This window comes from Malus domestica, chromosome 10, assembly GCF_042453785.1.
Source record: "Malus domestica chromosome 10, GDT2T_hap1".
NCBI lineage: Eukaryota > Viridiplantae > Streptophyta > Magnoliopsida > Rosales > Rosaceae > Malus > Malus domestica.
Genome location: NC_091670.1, coordinates 9,044,300 through 9,068,509, shown reverse-complemented (window position 1 = coordinate 9,068,509; position 24,210 = coordinate 9,044,300). Strand labels below are relative to the sequence as shown.

Below are 24,210 nucleotides of genomic sequence, written 5' to 3'. Positions count from 1 at the left end.
GGTCAGGTCTTGTATTTGATTACTAATGCTACAAATATGATAGTTTTAGATACAAACAATGAGTTTCGATTTGTTAAGAAAGTTTTAAAGTGAGAAACGAGGTGCTAAAAGTTTCAAATCTACAAAAAGTTGGTAACTAAGATTAATCCAACCTTTACGATAAGTTATAAATAGTAATTCTGGTTCCCGAAACAATAATTTTTATAAAAAAATGTGATCAAAAATACTACAAAATAGAAAAGTATGCTTGTGTTTTAACACTTCAAAGCACAAAAGCGTATTGTTGATCAATTGTTGGCATCAAACCTCGTTGTAGGGATTTGGTTTTGCAAGTTATCAAGTAATTTTGGTTAAGAGGTCTACGAGTATAACTATACAAGAGAGGATCCTCACTGGATCTTTTTTGTGAAGATCTCGATAATCTTTCAATCACATTTGTTCATTGTACATCGTGCGATCATTTTCTTTATGAGGATTATAGGAATCCTCCAATCACATCCGTTCATTGTACATCGTGCAATCAGTTTTTGTCAGGTACTGTTTATATTCAATTTTAAATAAAAAAATTTACAATGTTTTTTTACCGCACAATGTACGATGAACGGATATAATTGGAGGATCTCGCGAGGATCCTCCTAGTAATTGTATCAGGGCAAAGCGCTTGAAGAGTAGGGTTTCAGTAACTCTTTACATCTTTGAAGTTTGAATTAGTTGTTATGAATTATGTTTTCACATGAATATTTAATGTATAATATGTATGAATGTGGGCTAGTTAATAATGGTAAGCCACTAGCACAACTAACTAGCCCACACATAATATTGGCTTAGTACTAGACACCTCTACTTCCACTAACTAGACTAGCCCACATTTTACCGCTATATCTTTCTTTTACCTGTTGACCCATAGTGTAACTTAGAATTAAGGCGTGACATCAGCTCATATGGGAATGCAAATATATATATAGTTTAACAATCGATATTATTTACATTAAGGAAAGGGGGCAAGCTTAGCCTTACAATGGACTAACAATAATGTGATTCAAATTCGCATTTATGTGAGAATCGAACCTAAAACCTTTTACATACTAATGAAGAGGAACACCTATAAATCGTAGTACTAAGTGGTAGTATTATTCTTAATTACATTATTTTAAAACGTAGTCCATTAAATATTAATTAAGAATAATTAAGTATTATTCTTAATTACACGTATTGAACTGAAAATCTATAACCAAGTTTAAATATTAATAATTGTACATGATGTCATAATTTGAGTAAATTCGAAAAGTCGCATGTTACTGTGTCATTAAAATATTCATTGCATTTTTGAGTAGACAAGCAAAAAAGGAGTATAAACAAATGAGGTCACCCTAGCTTTAACTTTTTACCAAAATTGGCAAAATATGGACACGGATGTCGCTTCATTTTCAACGCATGCCAAACACTGGCTTCAATCTGTACCGTCCCGGGAGCTGTATTTTCACGTATCCAAACATCCCCCATATCCCTTTGCGGGACCGCAAGTCGCTTTCCGATTCCTCGCGTGACAATGACGACTGCAAGCGAACCGCACCCCACCAACAAATCAAATACCGCCACGTCACTCCCTCACACTTTCACACGGTCCGCCTCCAACACACAAAGCTCCTCTCTCTCTCTCTCTCTCTCTGAAGCTTTCATTTCTGCATTCCCCGCTGACGCCTGAAGGAGAAGCAGCTGCTTCTGCAAAAGGGTTTGTGTACGGACACTCGTCACGCTCGTACCGACGCTCTCGCTCCGAGAGTCTTTTGCGAGGGCAAGAGGGGAGTGGCCGTTTCGTACTCGGAAGCCAAATGCGATTGCTTTTTCCTCTCTAAATTCCCAAATTTAAGGTTTTCTTTTTCTTTTTCTTTTTTTCTGATTTTTGCTTCTTTTAATTTGATTTTTTTTTTTATAGCTCGGAAGTGTTTCCATTGTACAAAAATGGCGATTTTGTCATCTCGGTTTGTCTTTTGGTTAATGGAAGTGATTGACTTTTTGTTTTGGGTTTCTTGTGTTCTCAGTGTTTGAGCCATGGAGTCACCAATTGATGTATCCCCCATTAAAACTACATATGACAGTAAGCTTCTCTCTCTCTCTCTCTCTTTCTATACATGTGTGTGTGTGTGTATTATCTGGAAGTTTGGATTGTTTCGGCATGTGAGAGAAATGCAGGTTGAGCTTGTGACAAACCCATTGAGTGGAATTACATTTTGTGAAATTAACGTTTTGGTTGAAAAAAAATTGAAATTTTTATGCATTAAAATGGGGACTTGAAGATTAGAAATTTGATTACAAAGAAAAATTCTAGGGATTGTTTGGGTATTGTGGGCTGTTAGGGTTCTGTGGTTTGTTGTTTGTATTAGGGCTAATTCAGTAGTCTGTGGCTATTGTGTAGCTATTGTTGAGAAACTGAGAAATAAGTTTTTATTTTATTTGGGTTGAGGGCACAAGAAGTGGGGTACGAAAGACACACAGCCTTCTGAAGCGCAACACCTTGTGCAGATTCTGTGCTATCCAAAAAAGAGAACTTGGTCTTCTTGCCAAAGTTGTTTGTTGCAAATTACCAAACGGTGTTGGGTCTGCTACTGTGAACAAGTAGTAGCATGCCCTGAAAAGCCCCACTAATGCAGTCTTGTAATTTAATAGTTAAGGTTTTGGGCAAACATTGTGAATTCCGTTCTTCATAGTTGACATCACCAACCTAAAAAAATGTCTTGTGATTTGTGAATATTTCATGTTCCATGAGAGTTAGGCTGTATGGATATAATCTGGATTTTCATCAGAAGTTTTCTAGCTTTGAGGCTCAATGTATGTTTTTTACTGTCTTATAAATCAGCTATCTGACTCGGCAAACAAAGAAACATAAATAGATTGATGCTGAACAAGTGTAATATTAGTCAACATATTTTTCAACTTGTAGTTAATTAATATTACACAACTCTTTTCTTCATCAAATTGTTCTTGTCATGACCAAAATATTGAACCTTAGGTCCAACAATGTGTCCTCTGCCTTTTCGCTGTCTCCATCAGTCCAGCTGAAACTGAATCTCAGCAGATTGATTTTCTTTTGTTACTTAAGCATTGTCAGTGCTGCTATTATGTCCTACCTTCAAAATATAACGAGTAATACTTTTAACTTGGACCTCTATTACCCTTGTGGTTGTGCTACTTATATGATTGCCTAGAATTTTCGTGCATGCATTGCATTGTGAAGTGTTAAACAGTACATATACAAGGTTTTTATTGTAAACTTTTGAAATTAATATATAATTCATATTTTATGTTCATGCATCTTGCATTGCTTTAGGATGCAATTTCTATTAAGAAAGCACACAATATCTTCCACTTATACTCATACAAAAGGGAATTCACATATAACTTCCTCCTCTTTCCTGTGCTGATGCTGATTTGATATACTTGGCTAGATGGTTTTCTGAACTTATGAGTTTCTGTAATTTGCCTACTTTCTTTTTCTTCTTATTTTTTGCAAGATCCTCATTTTTATATCTATTTGTATGTTACCTTCCATTTGAGCTCAGGTTTATATTCCAAGGGGCATAAGAGGATGAAACTCTGTTTGGACGGAAAGAATTATGATGGCTTGGACATCTCTGTAAGTAAGCATGATGAAGTTGTAGAGAAGAAACCTAAGTCTACTTCAGAAGTTGTTGACTACACTGATCCATTTGCCATACGGAACTTGCTGGAGAGGTTAGACTGTGGTGAATATGGAAGTGTTACAAAGGAGATAGAGGCAGTTCTTGCTAAAAAGACCCAAACTATGGTCCCTTATTTTGCAAAGTATCCTGCACTGGCAAATGCATTCTTGGAGGAAGACAAAAGGCAGAGTAAAAAGGCTCCCAAATCTGAAAATCCACTAGCTAGTGATAAAGTCATTGATCTGGAGGATGACTGCGTTGAAAATAATGCTCCAGCATCACTGAGGCCTGTGGTAATCATTGATTCAGATGAGGAACAAAGTGAAGATCCGAGATCTTATCCTTTCAAAGAGGTTGTCTTGCCACAGCCATCATATTCTTTCCAGGAGGTTTTCTTGGGACAATCGTCAGAACAGAATTCCATGAATAAAGCAGTGGTATGTGTGCCCTATATATAATATCTCTACTTTCCTGCTCAATTTAATCCTATCTGTCAAATGATTGGTCAACGTATGTTCAGGAAAGAGACTTTTTGGAGAACAGACTTCCAGGTGAAAAACCAAGTCTGTCCAGTGAAACAGGAATCAAGAATCACCCAGGAATTTATGTTGGTGTAGAAGATGATGGTGATTACCAGACAGATGTTGAAGAAGATGATGGTCTGGGAGATATTTGGAATGAAATGTCAATGGGTTTAGAAACTAACAAGGTATCATTTATGTACATTCTTTACTATAATAACATGTTTCTTTGCTATGTGTGCATGTATTTTATGTTGTTCCAAATTGGAAAAACATGTTGGCTTGTCACACGTTTGGTGCAGATTGTCTCAGCTCTCTCTGCTTTGCTCGAGCTCAAAGTAACAACTTCCATCTTTGATATAATAATTGTTTCTGAACAAATAGAGCCACTGATGCTTAATAAAACTCAACTTTTTTTTCCCATTTAAAGAGATTGCTCACCTGAACAGAGATTAATGTTTAGGGAGGAAAAAACCCTTAAATATTGAGTAAACAGGATAGAAAAAAATATATCTCCCAGTAAATAGTACGTTTTTGCAAGTTTGTCGTCCCTATTCAATTTCACAGGGAAAGTGTCTAAATGTCAAATTACTAGTATAAACATCAGAGTTAAGAATATTTTGTCCAAAAATCTTCAATAACTTTCCAGTTTCACAGTTGTCATTATTATCTTATGTTGACAATATGCTGTTTCTGATAGGATGCTGCTGTGGAAGGAATGAGTGGCGGGGAAGAGGAAGGTGACTGTGATCATTCTTTTGTCTTGAAGGATGATATTGGATATGTTTGCCGCATTTGTGGGGTTATTGACAGAGCAATTGAGACGATATTTGAGTTTCAGTATAACAAGGTATGTGCATGGTTAGAGTTCCTTTTTTAAACTTGATTAGATTAAATATGAAAGCACATTTGAATTTTTGTCTTAATGTAAGCACACGGTTAGAATTTGAATTTCTTTATATTGTTTTGGAAGACCGACTTCAACAGGGCTTATAGACTCATGTACCAATTCTCTCTAGGTATCAGTGATAACACTAGAACCAACAGGAAAACAAAAGTTTAACAGCCGTTGAATCAGCTTTCTCTTATGACGATTTCTGAAACTGTTATTCGCTTATGCAGCGTACAAGTAGGATAGGTTGGCCCTTTATATGAGTTTAAGTAGGATTGGCGAAATTACCTGTGGGTGGGCTGTGGGCACCCACAAATCCATACCCGTTTATCTTGCAATGGGTTTTACCCTTATGGATTTACCCAAACCTGACCCATAATCCCTCCACATTAATAAATCATTTTTGTTCACTGGTTTCTATAAATGAAGAACCTGACCCATAATTCCTCCACATTGATACATAAGCCTAAGTATTATCAAAATTCCTTTCTGCACAAAATGAAATAAAAAGGGAAGACGTACATGCAAGAACGGAAGCATCTATAAGCACTTCATGTCCTCCAATTTGTCAGTTGAATCCAAAGATGCAATCATATTAATTATCTACTGTATAAGCATATATAAAGTTTTTCGTTTTCCATCTTTGCCTTATCAATTCAAGCTTTCTTTTTCTGTGAACTCTCCTTTGACTCCTCGAAATGAATGGAGCAATGACGAAATCAAGTCATCTATTACTCTCATGTTCTCAATCCCCTTATTTTGTGAAGGCATGACCAGCCCCTCCCTTTTCTTTTGTCTTTTTCAACTTTTGGCATCCACTTTTGGTTGCTGGAAATAGAGAAGAAGACACATGAAGTTCATGGCATTCTAAGCACTGTTCTAAAAATCTCCGCCTAGTGCCGCCTAGGCACTTGGCGGCTGACCACCACCCCGATTAATGCCTAGGCATTTGAAAATTAAGAAATGGCTCCTAGACCTGCTAAGGTGCCCACCTAGACTGCCTAGGCACCCGCCTAGGTCGCGACTCACTTAAACTATTAAATAGCTAACTTTCATTTTGCATTTTTTTTCTTCAATAAATTGTAAGAGACTTTTTGCATACTTAAATGAACACACATTATATCCTTGTTCCACTTGTGTCCATTATGTTCCAACACTTCATAACATATATATGTCATTCTATTTTGTAGTTTATGATGAAATTATATATATATTTAAAGTATATGTAGACACGTATTTACACGAAATATAATAGATTTACTTAAAGGGAATTGTTATTGGCACTCCAAAAATCTCATCTAGCACTCCAAACTTTCTATAATTAGAAAGAAAGTTACACTTGTGAGGAGTGTAGATTGAGATTTTTGGAGTGTTAATAACAGTTCCCTACTTAAATCCGTGTGTCCGCCTAGCCGCCTAGGCGCTAGGCCCTAGCTCGCTGCCCGACTAGCACCTAGCGTCTTTTAGAACCTTGATTCTAAGGCATTTCCCTCTTTTCTTTTTATTTGTATAAGTTTTTTAATAACGTAGGGCACAGCAGCAGAATGCTTTCTTTAAAAAATAGTAATAATTAAATAAATTAATAATTTGGTTTCATGTTTCCCATTGTTATTACCCATTCATGCCCTGCCTCATCCTGGTTTAATAAAAATCTCCATGCCGGCCCCAAACCTGATTGTTCTTACCCAAACTCGCCCCTAATAGAGCAGGTCCCTATGGCTACCTGATTCAGCAGCTGATTTGACCATCCTTGTATTAGCTCAATTTGAAATTCAGTTTCTCGACCAAAAAGTTGCTAGATTGATGTACCAATTCATATAGGAAAAGGAAGCATTCGGCTCCTGTTATCTAGAGTGGAATAGGAGACTTTAGTAATAAAATTCTGAAATGATTGCTTTTTTTTTTTTGTGAGTTGAAGATCTATTGTTTCCACATTCCACAAGAGGTGTTCATGGTAACCTGAAGAACTAAGATGTTGATCTAACTCATACAACACATTGGTTATTTTCTAGTTATTCATTATGAATGGTAGGAGCATGATCATGTGAATCTGTGGTCTACAACCATGAGTTTGAAGAGTTTGTGATAGTTTTAATCCATCTTGGGAAACACGAAGGTTAATACTTCTCTTCTGGTCCTTTATGAACAATCTCTCTGGTTGACTATCTGCCTGTATAAAAAAATGTGAACAGGGCTAGGGAATGCGTAAAATGTCCCTGTTGTTAGCAGTGAACCTATCAATAGGGTTGGTTTCATCTGATCAGTTCTTGTTGGTTTCATTAGTTTATATAGGTCAGGTCCGCTTCATTGTTTTAAACCTGATATGCATCTTTTTGTTTTCGTATATTTTAACCTGAAAAAACCCAAACCAGACCATATATATAAAGTTTTCTAAACAAGATGGACTGAGCAGGAATGGCTGACCATCGTGCTTCGATTGGGGTTTCATAATTGTTTGTCCAATATTTTTCCTAGTTTCTGAACAAAATTGGTGTTTGTTTTTAGCCCCAATCAATCTAATCCGATCATTCAGTCAATTCAATTCTTTTGGTTCTAGGAGGTTAGGACCAATATTAGGTAGTTGTGCATGAAGAAAAAATCAACGTGACAGGGTTGAATTAGATGAGAAATACCCCAACCTAATCCGATGTAACATGTAGATACCCCTATCTATCAATTGGTGCACTGGATATCCCAGATTCTCAATGAGCCAGCCAATATAGTAAACTCACCATGTCAATTTTTAACTGGGTAGCCACTTAGTACTACAGTGTAAGTGGTATTCCTCTTCAATTGTAAGTGAGAGGTCTTAGGTTTGATTCTCACCGAAGGCGAATTTGAATCACATTAGAGCATCTCCAAAGGAGACGTCAAAAAATTAGTTAACTGGGTATCCCTATAGGTTTCTTATCTTTTTTCTTTGTTAATTCTCCCCATGATTTTTGGCACTAGACAACTCCCTAAACATTTTGCAACAAGAAAGCAAACCAAAGGTTGACTTCTCTCTGCTTATTATGAAGTCCAATAAAGTCTGTCTGGTAGAAAAACCCAGCATGTATCCCTGAAGGACGTACTCATAGTGTTTGACAATGTTCATAGTTGATTGTGAACCCACCACATCACTCTCTCTTAACCAGGCTCAGGAGCAGCTGAATTTAAATGAGATAACCAGGGTTTTTTCAGACAAGGAGATAATATTCTGAGAATAGCAACCCAAAAATGGTAGATAAATAAATTGTTAGAAGTTTGATGAATTTATAACATATTGGAAGTGATATATTTGTGTTACTGCCTGGTTGAACTTTTTATTTTTGCCTTGAATTCTAGTTTTTGTATTTGCCTCATTGCTGTGGAATCAAAGTCATCAATAAATGGATCACGGATCTGTGTAAACTCACTGGAAGTTATTTGATATCTCAACAGCTAAATGCCCTCTTCTGGAAGCAAGTTTCATAGTATCATTTTTTTTCTATTTACCTCAGGTCAAAAGGAGTACAAGAACTTACATGCCTGATTCTCGGAATGGCAAAGAAAGAGATTCAGCCGAGATAGATGGATTTAAATTGTCAGAGGATGGTTTGATACTAACTGAGATATCTGCTCACCCAAGACATATGAAACAAATGAAACCTCATCAAGTGGAGGGTTTCAATTTTCTTGTTAGCAACTTGGTTGGCGATAATCCTGGTGGTTGCATCTTGGCCCATGCTCCAGGTTCTGGTAAAACATTTATGATAATAAGTTTCATGCAAAGTTTTCTAGCTAAGTATCCAAATGCAAGACCCCTGATTGTTCTTCCTAAAGGAATCCTGGATACGTGGAAAAAGGAGTTTAAAATTTGGCAAGTGGAGGATATTCCATTAATTGATTTCTATGAAAATAAAGCAGACAATCGATCACAGCAGCTGGAGGTGTTGAAACAATGGGTGGAGCACAAGAGTATCCTTTTCTTAGGGTACAAGCAATTCTCCTCTATTGTTTGTGATCGAGAAACTAGCAAGGTATCAACTGCGTGCCAAGAAATATTGCTGAAGGCACCTTCAATTCTTATTCTGGATGAAGGGCATACTCCAAGAAATGATAACACTGACGTGTTCCAATCCCTTGCAAAGCTGCAGACACCTAGGAAAGTTGTACTTTCTGGAACCATTTTCCAAAATCATGTCAACGAAGTATTCAACCTTTTGAATCTTGTTCGTCCTAAGTTTTTAAGAGCAGAAACATCCCGACCCATCATCAAGCGGATCATGAGTAGAGTGCATATACCAGGTGTAAGGAAGCAGTTCAAAGCTGGCAGTGAATCAGCCTTCTATGAACTAGTGGAGCATACTCTACAGAAGGATAATGATTTTCGAAGGAAAGTCACTGTCATACACGAATTGCGTGAGATGACTAGCAAGGTGCTTCATTATTACAAAGGAGATACCCTCGATGAACTTCCTGGGCTAGTTGATTTCACTGTGGTACTAAATCTCACCCCCAAGCAGAAGCACGAGACTGAGAAGTTAAAGAAGTTTGCAAGAAAGTTCAAGCAAAATGCTGTTGGAAGCGCTGTTTATCTTCACCCAAAACTGTCCAACTTGGCTTGGAAGCCTACTGATCCAGATGACAGAGTGGATGAGCTCTTGGACAAAATAGATGTGAAAGATGGAGTCAAGGCAAGATTCTTTCTTAATATACTGAACTTATGTGAGTCAGCGGGTGAGAAACTTTTAGTTTTCAGTCAGTACCTCCTACCACTGAAATTTTTGGAGAGATTAGTAGTCAGAATGAAGGGGTGGAGCGCTGGGAGAGAAATGTTTGTGATCTCAGGTGAGTCAAGCTCTGAGCAACGGGAATGGTCTATGGATAGATTTAACAATTCCCCCACCGCCAAGGTTTTCTTCGGCTCAATTAAGGCTTGTGGGGAGGGTATATCGTTGGTAGGGGCTTCTCGACTAATACTTCTGGATGTACATCTTAACCCCTCAGTGAGCAGGCAGGCCATCGGTCGTGCATTTAGACCAGGTCAGAAGAAGAAAGTTTTCGTGTATAGATTGGTAGCTGCTAATTCTCCTGAAGAGGAAGATCATAGCACTTGCTTCCAAAAAGAAACAATTGCAAAAATGTGGTTTGAATGGAATGAATATTGTGGTTTCCGGGATTTTGAAGTGGAGACCATTGATGTGAATGAGAGTGATGATCCCTTCCTCGAAAGTCCAGTGTTGAGGGAGGATGTGAAGCTTCTGTACAGAAGGTTTGTACTCTTGTACATCTAATTGTCATTATTGAGTTCCAACACCTAAATGTTTCTGTTGGTATATCCTAACTACTTATTACTATAATTTCAGGTAGGTACCGCCATCGTCATTGGGCTGACAACTGACGTACAGAGTAGGGAAAATTTTCTCACTATACTTTGGTTGACATTCCGTCCTTTGTCTGTTCACATTAGATTTTTGATTTCTGGAAGAATTTCAGGCAGGTTGCTTAGCGTTTATTCGTTAGTACAGGCAGTTTCTGTTTTCTGCTCCTAGAATCAGACTAGTCCCTCTATGTCCACCGGGCAATGGATTCTGACATGTAAAAGTTGTGAAGAACGGAAATTTTGACAACGCTGTTTGAAGGAGGGTGCTTTTCGTCTTCTAGGATACATGACCTATGATGTTCGGTGTGATTTCTCTTGTTCGAGTCTGGTTTGTACCGCTGCTTCATTTTGGGGGCTAAGCATTCTGCTTTTAATTTAACTGACCTTCAAGGAAATAGAGCAATTACAGTTAGTATATATGGTTATGCTAGTTCTGGGCATCTTGCTTTGAGTTCAAGAAAACCAGACAAGCTTTATTTATTTTTAGTTGCTCGTACTTAATCATCGTTAGACGTTGCGCCAATCAACCGGAAAGATGTTACTTTCGCTCAACAACTTTGTCACTGTCGAACAATGACTTGGTTCGTGTCACTTAGAATTGCTTCCTCTCACCCACCAACCCGCAAACCCACATATCTAATGCGACCGTTGCCAGATGACCATAGAGGCTGAAGAACAATGGTATTGGATGCATGCATCACATGATGAATTCTTATGTGGGCTGTAAGTAAAGCAAATAAACGTGCGGGAGAGAATTTCCGCTTGGTTGGATGCTCTTGTAGCACGTGGGCTACTTTTATCTCTGTGTTCCTAATTGCTATAATGATTCATTTTTGATATTTGGTTGCTGAAATGAAATATCGACGACTTGTCAATCACATATCAAAAAACATAACAATAAAAGGCTAAGCTAGGAGGAACCCACATTTCCTCATCACCCTTTCTATCTCCAAAAACATTTTTCTTGTTTCCAACTTGCCCATCTCTTTCTCCATCTCCATCTCTCCCTTTCAACTCCCTTATCTCTCTGATCATCTTCTTTCCCATCTCTCTCACAACAGTTCCTCCTCCATCTATGTGATCTAATCCGAGGTTGGGGGCCTTAGATGATGGTCTAGTGATTTTTTTTCCAAGAATTCAGGGGTTTAGCCAACCTATGATTAGAAAAGGGAATATGAACAACAATATCAGGCACGAGATGCGGGGACAAAAGAAGGGCGGATTCTTGCATGTCACCGGAGATATATTCTCGTGTGATTCACGGCGACATATCCCAAGTAACACAAGTCCTTGTTCCGAAGGGAACGAACCCCTGTTCTTGCCTCTGATGAAATTGACTTGGCAACATCGAAATAACAGCAAGCTTTATTACAAACTAGTCTATTTTCTTCAATACCATCAACAGAGTTTGGCACTGATTGTACATTTTCCCCTTCCAACTTACGAAACAAAGAATATTTATCTCATCTTTACAAATATGCTGAGCTTCAATCAATTTCTTCATATATTACAACTGTACTAGCTAGTAGTATGTTTCCAATGTCTGGCGGAATGCAATATTCCTTTTCACCATTTGCAACGCAACGCAACGCAAAGTCGAGCAGTCGAAAGCCTATCGCTGTGTGTTTTTTTCTCCCCCGCCCCAAAAATAGTTTGGATACAAGTAACGTGGATGTGCAATGAAGCATCTTTCACACTACGAAATCATGTAACAGATGGGAGGAACTAAATCTGTGTTGCTGCTGGTTCCCGGAGTCAAGGCATTCAAAATCTGCTGTCTCAGATCCTACAGAAGAAGCTGCAGGGTTGTACAAATCGTCCCCTCTCACGGAAACAAACCCGTGATGAGTCCCACTAGAGATGGGTAGGCTACTGCCACCGTCACAATGCTGCAATCCCAATGTCAGAGAAACCCCGCTTCCACTTCCAAATCTCCCCAGCTCCGGCATGTGGTATGCAGCAGCAGCTGCCGTAAACCTCTCACTGTTCCTATCAGTCTGAACATTTGCATCAGAAAAGAGACTCGAGTCATCCATACCGGGCCTTTGCCCCTCTCTAAGCTTGACGAGCCCGTACTCAGCTTCAGCTTCAGCTTCATGACGAGTCACATTCTGGAAATTGGCATATCCAGTGGATCCAGCCATTTCCACGTCATGGAAATGGTCAGATTTGGAGTCCATAAATTGTCCCGTGCCGCATTTCTCAGTGGCTGTCGAACTTGGGCTAGGTTGCATATCTTCTACTCCGTCTTCCATGGTCCCCGTGTTGTCACCTTTTTTTGTTTGAGGTGTATTCTCAGATGAAGAGTTGGAGTCCATCTCAGCATCACCAGCCTCTTCTTTGTACATCTCCTCAACCATGGGCTTCCAAAGGCGCACTCGTGCATTGATAAACCAGTTTGAGACCTGTGCCGCAATAAAGGCGCGCTCGTTAATTCAAATTAAAAATGTAAACATTTGTACTCAATAATCAATTTTTGTTATGAATGTGATTTGTTTATTTATGCAGCATTCTTGTAGCTGCAAGAACCTGCAGAATGAAACAGTTATTCCTTTTCCCACATTGCTTTGTAGTTTGCAATTTCTTTCAAGCTGTACATTCCATATCCTAATTCAGCAGATTTAGCGAGGATCAAAATGTTATACGTGTTGAAGTCGATAAGGATAAAGGATCTTATTCTCTGTTATGTATGTATGTGGTGCCTAAGGAAAAATGCTACGTAAAACATGATTACTTGGTCATTACCTGACTTCTAGTCAAGCCTGTCTGCCTTGCTAGCAGGATCTTATCAGAATCCTTCGGATAGCTGAAAATTATCAATATTAACATTCAATTACATCAAGAACTGATAATCAATAAAGTTTTCAGAAAAGAAATTGAGAAAAGGGTTGAAGTCGGGACTTACGGATGAAGGAAATGCTCAAACAGCCATGCTCGCAGAATTGAGACAGAGCTTTCCGGCAAACCTCTTTGTGGTCTCCATGCATGTTGTTGCATCATGCCAAGCTGCTGAAGGGCTCTCTGCTGCCTGAGATGCTGGTCCACATAACGGAGGCGAGATATTCCAACTCCTTTCATGCTTCCAGAGGCACCTTGCTCCCCAAGGCTTTTACGGGTTGCTCGTATCTGTCCTGTGATTGCATCACGTAAGCACCGAAAGTGACGTGAAATAGTCTGCAGGGCAACAGCTGTGTACGGTTTAGCTGACCCAATTCCCGCTATCACATCAAATGACGATACAACAATCTGCATCTGATGATAATACTGCTTGTACCTTCTGTCAACCTGTGATTGTGATATAAACACCATTACACCTCATGGGAAAAAATAGGAGCTCCATTATATCAGACAAAGGCCTACGAGAAACAACCAACCACAACCACAAATTTCTACAACATCCTCAAGGAAACAATGATCGTAGAAATACTTTCCGTAATCATTAGCTGCTCCTGAAGTAAATTGCCTAAATTAACAGACACGAAAACCAGAAATATAATCATTAGCAACTCAGGAACCACGGAAATTCTGGCCTCAAATAATGGCGTTGTCCTTCTCCACCCACATCAACAATTAACAATGGGACCTTCGGTCAATTCTACATCTTATATTGTTTCTGGTTCTTAGCAGAACAGGGTACTTGCGCCAACTGTCAACATAGAAGGATCACCTTGATGTTCCGTCAGAGTCCGTAAACATACGGGGTAAGAAAATAAGGAGAACAATTACCCCAATATTTCATTGAGGTCAATTTTACTTCGCATCTCCCCATGTTCTTAGCAGAATGACTAGTATATGCAAATACCTTCAATCAATGGTAGAGTAATTGTTTCATAAAATGCTTATCAACGTGTCAACTAAACAGCCAAAACCTATATCCAAAACACCTTTTAATGATAAGCTTGAGATAAATCAATAGCCTAAACTTATTTAGAAATCGCACATAAGGATGCTATGCTTCATTCCATAGCATCTCGTTCAATTTATTAGACACCTAGGAAACCTAAAGAATAGTTGGAATATATTCCACTTGGAGATATTCCGTTGGGAGAAAAATTGAGAGCCCCAACTTTTTCACATGTCAAACACAATGCAAGGCTCCAGGTGCTTCAACTGGAAAGATGGAGGATCAATCAATTACCAGTGTAAACATCACTTAAACATGAAAGGATATACTCAAAACTTTAGGAAATTCTTGAAACTTTTTCTTCATTAAAATATGTCTGAATCGAAGAACAAAACTGTAATGGAATCGTTACCAGATGTTGGTTTATCTATCAATGCATCACTGTATGACTACATCATTAATTGATCAGTTTCAGTTGGAACAATCAACAATTGACATAAGCTCAAAAACGAAACCATTATGCATTTTGTTTGGTTTTGCTTAAGTAGACTGTTACTGCATGTCTTGATCCTTTTGTCTTTCCTATTTTTCAAAATTAAAGAAATATATCACTGATCCTTTCCGTCATTATCGTGAAACCAGTAAGTAAGAGCCTAAGAGAACAGAACAATATCATCGACATAAAAGCATAGTGATCAGGCGATCACTGACAATAAACATGCCACATAATATCACCTGCCTAAACATGCAACACATCACACACATAAGAAGTGATAAAGACAGGTGATGTAGTCATCTAAACAGCAATCAAAGCAATCATCACAGAGTAGAAAGAGCGAAGACAAAAGGATAATGCCAATCAAATTTGCAACTAAAATTGATTTAAGCTCTTAAAATTATGATAAACTGACCAGACAAGCAAGATTGATCCTATAATTAACTCATAAAGAGACATTAAACTATATGCATTGCTCATACCTCATCTAGCATAGACAGAAGCTTCGTCAACTTGCTTTGCAACTCTTGTTTCTCGGCATGTGAAAGCTCACACGTTGAGTTACTGGCCAACTCTTGAGGGTTTGTAGATACTCCACTCTCAAGATCATTCTTTGATCCATCATCTCCTTCCTTGAAACTCTTCTGATGATCATGTGTGCTTTGGTTCTTCTCTCTATCATGCTGCTTCAGTGCTTTCTGGACATTGACGACTTCATCAAGCAGCTGTTGTGCTGCTTTGAGGTATTTGTTATGGGAAATGGTTCTTGCCATACTCGACATCCCATATGGAGACAAATCCCCTTTACTTGAATCTGGATTGCCTCCCGGAAAACCAGATTGCAAATATTCAACATTTCTTGGCTGCTCATCTCTAAAAGAACCATTCCTACCGTCACCCTCACTTGAAACGGATGCATTAGGACTTAAGAATGAAGCAAAACCCATATTGGTATTCCGGTATGAGATAGAAGGCATTTGCATTCCTGATGGGATTTGTGTACTGAGGCTGAGGGACAACCCCTGACCTTGCAAGTTCTGTCCACCATGAAGAATACCTGAAGAACTACCCATGGGATGCGTAACTAGCATCTCATTTCTACCCTCCCTCCATGGACTGAATCCCTGCTCTCCAATATGCGTGCCACCAAGATGCGATAGGACATCATGCTGCTGCTGGTTGGAATCTGAACCCCCCACCGAGGAGCCTCCTTCAATGCAGTTGTTTTGCTGCTGAGAACTCCCAGCCAATGCGTCCGAGTATGACCCAGGGTTCATATACATCATCATGTTACCAGAGACAAAAGGTGCTTCTGGATAAGAACTAGGCAAAGGTTCCCTTAAATAGAGCATTGGCGTCGCATCTTTTTGATTATTCGAACCAGTATAGTAACTTGACATAGCTCTCTCAACCCCTTAACAGTTATATGAGCCCAATTACATACTCATCCCGAAGACTGAAAAAAGGAGTAGAACTTCCATCATTGGCAAAACCGTACCATACTCGAAAAACTAGCAAGTTTGCAGGAATTTAATTGTCACTGTATTATTACTCACTCACACCAGTATAAGCCAACGCATTAAAGCAAAGTGCTCAAGTCTCAAATGACATATACAGAAAAATGTACTAGTTGAGATTCCAGGCAATCCTCACAGAAGAATATCAATTCACCAAAGCAAAATTTACTACCAAGTACAAACACACAGAAGCTTATAATTAATGCCCAACAAACAGCTGAATTAATCATCCCAAAAGCAATCTTCGTATGCAAGAACTGAACATTTACATATATAATGCTGACATATGAACTTTTTGGGTTTCTGGCAATCAAAGGATTTATACAACTTTTTCAGTTTGAAAGCTGCCAATTATATCATGATTATTAATTACACAGAACCTATTCTCTCTCTCTCTCTCTCTCTCTCTCTCTCTCTCTACACACACACACATGTAGTACATACATGCAAACAGAATTCAGATATCAACCCAACAGAAGGAAAAATTAAACATATAAATATAAATTAAGAACAATATATATAGATAAATTGATGATAATAACAATAATAATAAATCTGATAACTCTGTATTTTCAAAAAAAGAAATTACTGGATCATCATCTTAACAAACAGAAAGAGAAAGAGAAAGAGAACAACAGAACCGAAGAAAAGGAGAAATTCATGAGTGAGACGAGCAGCTAAAAGATGATTAAAGCCAGAAAAAAAAAAAAAAAATATATATATATATATATATATAATGGAAGAATAAAAAATACCTGCAAACCCTCAAGAGTTGTGGGTTGTGTGGGGAACAGAAAAGTCTTAGAGAACATCACCCGATCGTCTCAGAGCCAAACTTTCCGATCCCAACAACAAGTATATTATTTATTTAACAACAAAAAATAACCCAGAAAAAAAAAAAGATATTTAGTGTGTTGGAAAATAATTGAGAGCTTCAAATTTCTGCTTTTTTGCAATCATAGATATTCTCCATCCATCACTGAGTCAAATTCAAACCCCACGTGAGACTCGCACGGCCACATACACACACCCACAGAGAGAGGTTAGTTTTTCAGTATCTACTGAGCCACTCAAGAAAAATGATGACTTTTCTCTCTTTTTCCATAAATGGGGTTATCTTTTTTTTTCTTGGGGGGTGGTGTTTAGGCTTTGGTGGGCAACACTGCTTTTCTAATAAGTGCTTTTGCTTGAGACCCAGTTGGGAAAAGTTGTTGCCTTTACTACTTGCTGCTTCTGCTTCAGCTTCAGCTTCAATTCAACAATTGAACTCAATGGCTAATTGCTTCTGCTTAACTGGTTTGGATGGTGAAGATCAAGTGTTTGGTTAAGGAGCTCAATCTCTAACCACCAGTTGGTGGACCTAAAACCCTCTCTTAAACCCTCTCCCCATCTCCTCGTCTCCCACCATCTAATCTCTCTCTCTCTCTCTCTCTCTCTCTCTCAAAAAAGTTTATGATAATTCTATCTAACTTCAACCTGTGTTGGCTGTCTCTCTCATCCCTTTGAGCATGGAAGGTCTGGGTTTGCTGCAATATCCACCATATAATCATATTCTTTTCTTTTCCTCTTAATTTTTTTATTTCTAATTTTGTCCGTACCTTTTATTCTAATCTCTTTTAACAAAATATTATATATTTTTTTCTTTTTAAATTTATGAGGTGCACCAGTAAGCATTAGGTGCCAATATCTCTGTATTTGACGTTTTATGCCAACTAATGTGTGATTTTTGCACTGGTGGTCCTGCCATCTTTATGTATTTATAGTTGTTTCCCACATTGTGTTGGTATTGCACATTTGTCACTACCCTCCATATTCTCTTTTGCATAATTTTAGCTATTATTTTGTTCAATTGGTGGGGATAATATTTCATTTTTGGGTGAACGGCCAATTTAGTCCTTGAGTTATCATCTTAGTGAAAATTAGGTCCTTAAACTATTTTTTCAGAAAAATCAGACCTTAAATTATAAAAATTTGCCAATTACATCCCTAGTATTATATTCAAAACTACTATATTCAATTTTCCGTCAATTTAAGTCACGTTACTTGCATGTGATGCACATTAGAAGGTAGATTGGTTGTTTTTTCATAAAGAAGTAGTATATGAAGTTAATTTTGGAGAGTAAATTGGTAGTTTTTCATAAAAAAATAGTGTAAGTTAACTTTGGAGGGTAAATTAGTTGTTAGATTCGCAACCTATATAAAATGTGAAGGGCTTATAGGTGAGAAAATGACGGTATTACATTCTAAAGTGTGTGAAGTGATTTAAGTTGAAGAAAAATTGGATAAAATAGCTTTGAATATAATAGTAGGGATGAAATTAGCAATTTTTAATGAATTTAGAGACTTATTTTACCGAAAAAATAATTTAACGACCTAATTTTCATTGAGGTGATAATTCATGGACTAAATCGGTACTTCATCCTTAATTTTTTTCAAAGATCTCTGAACATGCATATATGTATGTATGTGTGTGTGTATATATATATATATATGTATGTATGTATGTATATAAATATCCAAGGACAAATGTCTGATTTATTGATCAAATTTGCATTAAATATTTTCAGACAAAAATTAAATTGGTATGAAACTCGTCATTTATGAAATTAAACTTTTCACTTAAAAATAATAAGAAATATCACTAAATTATAGTACTAAATATAAAAATCTATTATTTTTTTGATATTGATGATTATTAATTTTTTAAATGTGTAAATATAAATCTAATCAATTATTGGGTGGGAAGGATTTTAACTTAAACACTCTTACATTTACAATACGAGTAAGATTGTCGTCTTTCCTTCTAATTAAAAAAGAAAATAAATCTAATCATTTAGACAAAAATGACCACATTTTATTGTAGCTGCTAGACATAAAAATAGGGTCGGGCCTTAGAGTCGGTGGCAATTCTTTTTAATCTCTTGCCTCTCTCCTCTTCAAATCCTATCTTCTAACTATCTTCCTCTCTTAGTTGTGGTCACCCTTTCGTTCTTATGACACTAGTCTTTATTGTTTGGACTCTCTCTGGCTTTGTTGAGGAGAGACTTTGTAGCAGGTATGGATTACTACTCAAACTCGAATCCTTGATTTGCAGACATGGCAAAGGATTATAATGAGGAAGTCAAGACATTTTTTTGAAGTTTACTCATAGTAGTGCTATCTTTGTCGATGATTACAAGATCATCTGAGAGTGATGCATTCTTTCCTCATGGTGCCTTTATTGTAATCCTACAATTTACAAGGTTTAAACCTAAGCAATTATGGATTTTCCATGGCTAAGCAATTGTGTCGTGTTCTAATGAGTTTGTAATTGCGAAGATTTAGTGTTTCTTTTAAATGGTGTGTTTGACCTACTTGTTAGATGTGACATATTTGTTCCTATGTACGTTCTTGATTGTTTTTAATAAAATTTCATTTGACCTAAAAATTTATTATAAAAAAACATAAAGGATAAATATATTGAATGTTAAGATAATAAGTAAAAGTAATTTGCATGTTGCAAAAGCATATGCTTCATTTTTACTCAAAAAGTGAAAAATTAGGGCACATGAGCATTTGATATGATAATGTATGTAGACATATGTATGGTACTTGCCAAACCCACTAATATATGTCACACTACACCTTTAGCTTTATTTTTGGATCTTTTAGATGGTAACAATCAACAAGGCATCTCTTTTATCTTTTATTAGGAGGAGAGAGTGAAGTGAGTGGACATTTGAGATCATTAGAATGAAAAATACAAACTTTTGAAAACTAAGTGGGATTTTTTACTTAACTGTCACTAAGGAAAATGATTCCGATAAATAAAGATGAACTTATGGTTTTTTTTTTTTTTTTTTTGCCAATAATTTACTTATGTTACCAAAGAAAATAATTCAGATAATAAAAGCCACTTAATACTACGGTCTAGTGGTATTTCTCTTTACTTATAAGTGAGAGGTTTTATATTCAATTCTCGCCAAAGGCGAATTTGAATCATGTTATTGCTAACCCATTGTGAGGCTTACCCCACTCCTCCACCTCCTTACAACATTTCCAACCCTAAAAAGCCCATCGGGCAAATAGGCAATTCAATCCTCCCAAGTGAATAATAAATGTCTTTAGTGAACAGTAACTGCCACAGTGCATCTCTACTACTAAACTGAATAGCTTAGGCAATTCGTATTAAAACATTTTTATATTTTTTTATATTTTATTATTTATTTTTAATTTCGGATGATAATAAAAGATTTGTTGAAAATATTGAAATGTTGTGTAAGGTGGAAGAACATGGTTAGATATTTATAGAAAACAATTATTATTTTTTTATAATTTTTGTAATTTTTAATTAATTTTTATGATTTTTTGTATTTTTAATTATAGCTGATGTCAGCCTTACGTTACATAGCCTAGGGGCTAGGCTAGTCGGTTTTAGCATGGGTGAGCAGCTAGGCTCCCCCAAAGCCCAATGGATTGGAATAGGGGTGGAGGAGGGAGGGGATTTAATTCACTATCCCTTAGGGGATTTGAGAGGGATGGAAGTGTTTTTAGTATAAATAATATCGTTTCTTAAAAAATAAAAATAAAAATAAATAAAAAATAAAAACCTTATTTTTTATTTTTTATTTTTTACTATTTGAGAACAAATAATTATTCTAGTGCTCAGTATAATTGAAGTGCTTCTTTTAATGATACTTCGTACTTTAGAGTCATAGGTAGATTACGAGTTCTATTCTCTGAATTTTTTAGTGCTATTATTTACCATTTCTTTAGAGAAGTGATACGTAAATTAGTTTGTTTTTCTTTATTTGTGAATGATGCCTTCATGCGGCTTCATAGTTAAGTTTTCAGTCTTATGGTGCTATTTTCAACTATATCTTTAACCCATTTTGATGGGCCATTAGCATATTTTGCCTTATTTGCTAATTAAAATAATAATAATAATAATATCAGTAAAAAAAGAAATTTCTTATAGACTTTCAACATCAGCAATGTATAAAACAAACGTGATAGGTCGAGTTCAATGTTCCAAGCTGATGAGTCTGCTTAACTGTGGCTATAGGCAGGGTAAAACTACCCATAGCCTCTTCGGGCCCAGAATGAATGAATAACCGTGACTTGCCACCAGTTGTCCACCTTTTAGAAGAAAAAAAATCAACCAAAAAAATGGTAATTAGATGGGAATTCATATGCTTTCAATGTTAAGTATACCTATGTTGAAGGACATCTAAGGTTGTTTCTTTGTATTTGATTAGCTGTAAAACTTGGTGCAAAACTTTTGGCCGAACTAGCTCGAAGGCAACACCTGTAGCCCCAGAATCCTTAAACTGCAACACAATATGAAAAATGAAAATAGAAAGAGACTGTTGTCGATATATATAATATATATGAAAGATAATGTTGTGAACTGGTAGATACAGAGGTCCTGTTTGTTCTAAAGAATTATGCATATGTTAATTGAACATGTTTAAAGACTTACAGAAGTATTTCAACCTCCTTCTAGCTACCATCGTGTGATTCACCAGTCTCAGGAATTGAATCCAATACGATCCATATGAAATACGAGCCTGTAATTCATCTTAACCACTGAGCCAATGATTTATGAATGATAATGTCAATAAACTTGCTTTGAATGGTAGTAAACTTGTACTCAGTTTTCAACTTTTCATATACACAAGGATTACCAGATGCAAAGGTAACAATCAAAATGCAACCAAGTTACCTAAAACCATGGTACATTAGCCACTTAATATTACGGTTTAGTGGTATTCCTTTTTACTTGTAAGTGAGAGGTATTAGGTTCGATTAACCTGAGCCTATTGGGTTGGCCAACAATTTGGAGTCTAACCCCAACCAACAGCCGATGCTCGCCCTTAGGCTCAAGAGTTTTTTTTTTTTTTTTTTTTGAACAAACGATATTATTTACACTAAGGGGAGGGGGTGGGCTTAGCCTCATAATGAGCTAGTAATAATATAGTTCAAATTTGTTTGTGACGAGAATCGAAGCTAAAATCTCTCACTTACAAGTGAAAAAGAATACTACTAAACCATAGTACTAAGTGGCTCATGAGGTTCTTTTTATTTCGTTGTTTTTGTTGAGAAAACAAGCATTACAAAATACATGATGCCCTACGCAGCACAAGAGTTTGATCACCACTCATCAGAGGCTTTGGTTATCAAGGAAAAGCCTTTGAAAATGGTTCTATTATTTATTCTGCATGCCTATCATGGTTTAGGGTTTAAAATTAAGGCTCATTTGTCTATAGACATGTTGTGAACACCACATTAGCTTGTGTTTTAATCAAAGGAGGGTGGAATTAAATACGATTTATGAGAAAGCGTTGTAGAATGTTAGGAACAGTCGTTCACGTGTGTATGAATGATTGTCGGCTATTGATGTATGTGAATCTCACATTATATTAATAATTGACAATCACCCATGCATGTGTACGAGCAATTGGCCTTAGCAGCACGAATAGACATTATGGCAAATTGTAAATGTGACCTATGCAAAGCAAAATCAACCATCATACTGTTCCATTCTATTACAAGTTCCAATTTAATTTGGCTTGCAAGGCATGTTTACTATATAAATCACTTCAACATGTACTTAATAAAATGTCACAGTTTCCCAAAAAAAAAAAACACAAATAAGGCAAAATTACAAATTAGACCCTATATACAATTGAATTATAAGAAAAATTAATGAAAATGACTTTCCATTTTAACGAAAAAAAAATCATCTAATAACTTTATTTAATGATAAAGACAAAAAGAAAAAAAATATATATATATATAAACATGTGTGCCCAGTGCGCATTAAGTTTCATAAACAGTGTAGTACCGTTAAGTTTCATAAATAATGTAGTACCATTAACTTTTATAAATAGTGTAGTATTGTTAAATTTCATAAACAATGTAGTAAGTTTCATAAACAGTATAGTAAATTTCATAAACAATTTAGTACCGTTAAGTTTCATAAACAGTGTTGTACCATTAAGTTTCATAAACAATGTAGTAAATTTCATAAACAGTGTAGTACCGTTAAATTTCATAAACAATGTAGTAAATTTCATAAACTGTGTAGTAAATTTCATAAACAATTTAGTACAGTTAAATTTCATAAACAGTGTATTACCGTTAAGTTTCAGAAACAATGTAGTAAATTTTATAAACAGTGTAGTAAGTTTCATAAACAGTATGTGTGAGGATGTGCGAATCCCACGCATCAGTCTATTTTTAATTTTTTTAATATTAAAATTATGTCTTTTTTATTAAAATTTAAGTTCTTTTGTCATTTTTATTAAAGTTTAAGGTTTTTCATTAAAATTTAAGCCTTTTTCATTAAATAAAGTTATAGCATGGTTTTTTGTTAAAATAAACTTAGCTCAAGCCCTTTTCATGAAAGCTCCATTGTTATATTCATACATCTTAAATTACTTCATCTACACTCTTTTAATTTTTTAATATTTTTCTATCAAACTGAACTTTCAAGTTGTTTAAACTAAATTAAACAAGGTGAGTATAACCCACATTGCTGGGCTTACAAGATAAATAAACCCAACGAAATGCAATAATTGTAACTTAACTTGCATAGTTCATCCAACAACTTAACTTGCATAGTTCATCCAACAACTTCATCTAGTGAGTTTTTCTGTTATGCACCCGAACATGATATACACGAAGACTCTTGCTTATTATATCATTCATTGCATGTTCGATTCTTCATTATTTCTTGAGATGTCATACACTCGAAGCATAAGCATGATAAAATTTTCCTCTTCTCAATTTAAAAATAAAAGGGTAGTTTGGAAATTACGAAAAGTTTCTAAGGTGAGGTGAGGTTAAGCACTTTGGATCTCTTCTACCAAATCCACCAACTCAAGTGATTTGGGCCCTTGAAGTTTGATTCAACGGCTAAAAATAGAGGC

At 36.3% G+C, this 24,210-nt stretch overlaps 2 protein-coding genes across 2 annotated transcripts; one reads left to right on the top strand and one right to left on the bottom strand.

The window, feature by feature from the left end:
• The first annotated feature begins 1,467 nt into the window (after nucleotides 1-1,467).
• On the top strand, nucleotides 1,468-10,857 carry LOC103445108 (protein CHROMATIN REMODELING 35). Its single transcript, XM_029109561.2, has 7 exons — nucleotides 1,468-1,871; nucleotides 2,043-2,098; nucleotides 3,561-4,117; nucleotides 4,201-4,389; nucleotides 4,902-5,051; nucleotides 8,576-10,329; nucleotides 10,424-10,857. The coding sequence occupies exons 2-7, from the start codon at nucleotides 2,053-2,055 to the stop codon at nucleotides 10,425-10,427; spliced, it is 2,700 nt and encodes an 899-aa protein (XP_028965394.1). The 5' UTR covers nucleotides 1,468-1,871; nucleotides 2,043-2,052; the 3' UTR covers nucleotides 10,428-10,857.
• A 930-nt stretch (nucleotides 10,858-11,787) lies between these two features.
• On the bottom strand, nucleotides 11,788-17,915 carry LOC103445109 (BEL1-like homeodomain protein 6). Its single transcript, XM_008384084.4, has 5 exons — nucleotides 17,053-17,915; nucleotides 15,263-16,236; nucleotides 13,346-13,725; nucleotides 13,186-13,246; nucleotides 11,788-12,845 (listed from the first exon to the last, which is right to left on the bottom strand). Exons 2-5 carry the CDS (start codon nucleotides 16,178-16,180, stop codon nucleotides 12,132-12,134), a joined length of 2,073 nt encoding a protein of 690 aa, XP_008382306.1. The 5' UTR covers nucleotides 16,181-16,236; nucleotides 17,053-17,915; the 3' UTR covers nucleotides 11,788-12,131.
• Nucleotides 17,916-24,210: the final 6,295 nt, after the last annotated feature.

What these genes read in the sequence shown, in the direction of transcription:
- LOC103445108 (XM_029109561.2), top strand. Translation starts at nt 2,053, where the DNA reads ATGGAGTCACCAATTGATGTATCCCCCATTAAAACTACATATGACA. An exon ending in CATTAAAACTACATATGACA is followed by an intron (nt 2,099 to 3,560) that starts GTAAGCTTCTCT and finishes ATTTGAGCTCAG; the next exon opens with GTTTATATTCCAAGGGGCAT. An exon ending in TGGGTTTAGAAACTAACAAG is followed by an intron (nt 4,390 to 4,901) that starts GTATCATTTATG and finishes TGTTTCTGATAG; the next exon opens with GATGCTGCTGTGGAAGGAAT.
- LOC103445109 (XM_008384084.4), bottom strand. Translation starts at nt 16,180, where the DNA reads ATGTCAAGTTACTATACTGGTTCGAATAATCAAAAAGATGCGACGCCA. An exon ending in TTCTGTCTATGCTAGATGAG is followed by an intron (nt 13,726 to 15,262) that starts GTATGAGCAATG and finishes TCACAATCACAG; the next exon opens with GTTGACAGAAGGTACAAGCA. An exon ending in CAGGCTTGACTAGAAGTCAG is followed by an intron (nt 12,846 to 13,185) that starts GTAATGACCAAG and finishes ATTGCGGCACAG; the next exon opens with GTCTCAAACTGGTTTATCAA.